The sequence below is a fragment of the Lucilia sericata genome, unplaced genomic scaffold (assembly GCF_015586225.1).
Source record: "Lucilia sericata isolate MDLA Ls3-8-SP2 unplaced genomic scaffold, ASM1558622v1 Contig001417F_arrow, whole genome shotgun sequence".
Lineage (NCBI taxonomy): Eukaryota > Metazoa > Arthropoda > Insecta > Diptera > Calliphoridae > Lucilia > Lucilia sericata.
In genome coordinates, this window is record NW_023995350.1 from 27,501 (window position 1) to 29,660 (window position 2,160).

Below are 2,160 nucleotides of genomic sequence, written 5' to 3' on the forward strand. Positions count from 1 at the left end.
ATGAAACATTTTCTTCTTCAGCGTAAAATTTATTTAAAAAAAAACTTTTTTAATTTTTCTACTTTTTAGTTTTTCTTTTTAATAATGTTCATGTAACAATTAAGAAACTTTTGTTTAATAAAAATAAAATTTATTTTACTCTTTATAACGAAACATAATATAAAAAAACGTTTGTGCTTCTAGCTGTAAAAAAAAACTAAAAACTATAATTTAGTTTGTGCTTTTGAATAAAGATCAAAAAAACGAAGAAGTCATTATATTTAAAAGTCATTTTAGTTTAATTTTTATGATTTTTTATGAGGGATTTGCAAATTTTTTTTTAAATAAATTATTAAATAAAACTTAAACTTTTTTTCTTTTATTTAAAAGTAATTCGCCCACAAATTGGGAAAAACAGTCTGTAGATAGACTGTACTGTAGTCTAGTCTATAGTCCGGAATATAGTCTAGTCTATAGTCTGGACTATAGGTTAGTCTATAGTCTGGACTATAGTTTAGTCTATAGTCTGGACTATAGTTAAGTCTATAGTCTGGACTATAGTTTAGTCTATAGTCTGGACTATAGTCAAGTCTATAGTCTGGACTATAGTAAAGTCTATAGTCTGGACTATAGTCAAGTCTATAGTCTGGACTATAGTATAGTCTATAGTCTGGACTATAGTATAGTCTATAGTCTGGACTATAGTCTAGACTATAGTCTGGACTATAGTCTATTCTATAGTCTGGACTATAGTCTAATCTATGGTCTGGTCTATAGGCTGAACTACAGTCTAGTCTATAGGCTGAACTACAGTCTAGTCTATAGTCTGGACTACAGTCTAGTCTATAGTCTGGACTACAGTCTATTCTATAGTCTGGACTACAGTCTAGTCTATAGTCTGGACTATAGTCTAGTCTATAGTCTGGACAATAGTCTGGAATATAGTCTAGTCTGTAGTTTGAAATATAGTCTAGCCTATAGTCTGGAATATAGTCTAGTCTATAGTCTAGTCTATAGTCTGGACTATAGTCTATATTTAATTTAATATATATATTTAATTAAGAATTCTATAACAAAAAGAATTCTATAACAAAAACCACTATTTCTGTAATTATATGTTAAAACCCTGTAAAATAGCCAAATTTTTATACATCTGGCATTACTTTACATAGTGGCAACTTTGTGTGGCTTTATTTTGATTGTCACATCCTGAAGATATACTTTAGTTTTAATTTTATTTAACTACCATCCAAAATTGTAACAAATATTGTTATAATTTTTTAATGAAATTTTAAATTTTGCTTTAATTCCTGTAAAAATTTATTATTTTTTTATTAAAACAAAATTTGTGTTAAAATCTTTTATTTGTTTTTTTTTTACAAACAGAAAACTGATATAATAGCAACACTTGACATCTGGCTGCTTTTTACACAGTGGCAGCCTGACTGTTACTTTATTTTCTTTTAACAAGCCTTAAAGTATGCTTTAAATTGTAGACATAAAACAAATATTAGCAAAACCGTTACATACACAGCTGTTTTAGCAATTACAAATACCTTTGGCATAGCTGAACACACAAAATAAACGACAGCTGTTTAGCAAAATCTAAGCTGGACAGGAAAAACCACCCTTAAAGCATAAAATTAGCACAAAAAAAAAAAAACTAAACAAAAACACAACTACTAATAGTTTCTTTTATCTTAAGAAGGAACTTAAAAGTATGTAAATTGAACAACGTAAATTGAACAACGAATCGAACAAGTACTTAGGGAAAAAAACACAAAACTAAAAACCGCTTTCAACAGAAAACTTGTCCATATCAAATACGGACGCCAAGTAGTCTCTTGAAATCTCCAACAACAACAAAAAAGGTCTCAAACAACAAAAGCAAAAAGCCAAAAAGAAAAATTCACATTGAGTTTTCAATAAAAGCGCACCAAAACGAGCAAAAAAAACCAAGGCACACAGCTGATGGGTACAAAACTTCCCTGTCTATCATAGACAGTCTAATGTTTGTTTGCTTTGTTGTAAAAAAAGGATTTGTTTTGTTCTTTGTGAGCTAAAAATTTACAATAAAATACATTTCTTGCTTCCTTACTCTGTATACATGTAACAGAGAGAGCGAGAGAGGAAAGCAATAGTTTTCGCCAGTTTGTGCACAGGATAATGCGCAACTGTTGT

General features: G+C 29.2%; 1 protein-coding gene across 2 annotated transcripts in view; it reads left to right on the forward strand.

The window, feature by feature from the left end:
• LOC119611302 (peroxisomal biogenesis factor 3-like) overlaps positions 1-332 on the forward strand; it is a 4,835-nt gene extending 4,503 nt beyond the window's left edge. Inside the window, exon 2 of one of the 2 annotated variants that reach the window (XM_037966836.1) lies at positions 1-332. This exon is cut by the window's left edge and continues 1,468 nt beyond it. In XM_037966836.1, coding sequence (XP_037822764.1) covers positions 1-26 — 26 coding nt within the window. In that variant the 3' untranslated portion in view covers positions 27-332. The other variant, XM_037966837.1, reaches the window with a different exon arrangement.
• The last annotated feature ends 1,828 nt before the right edge of the window (positions 333-2,160 follow it).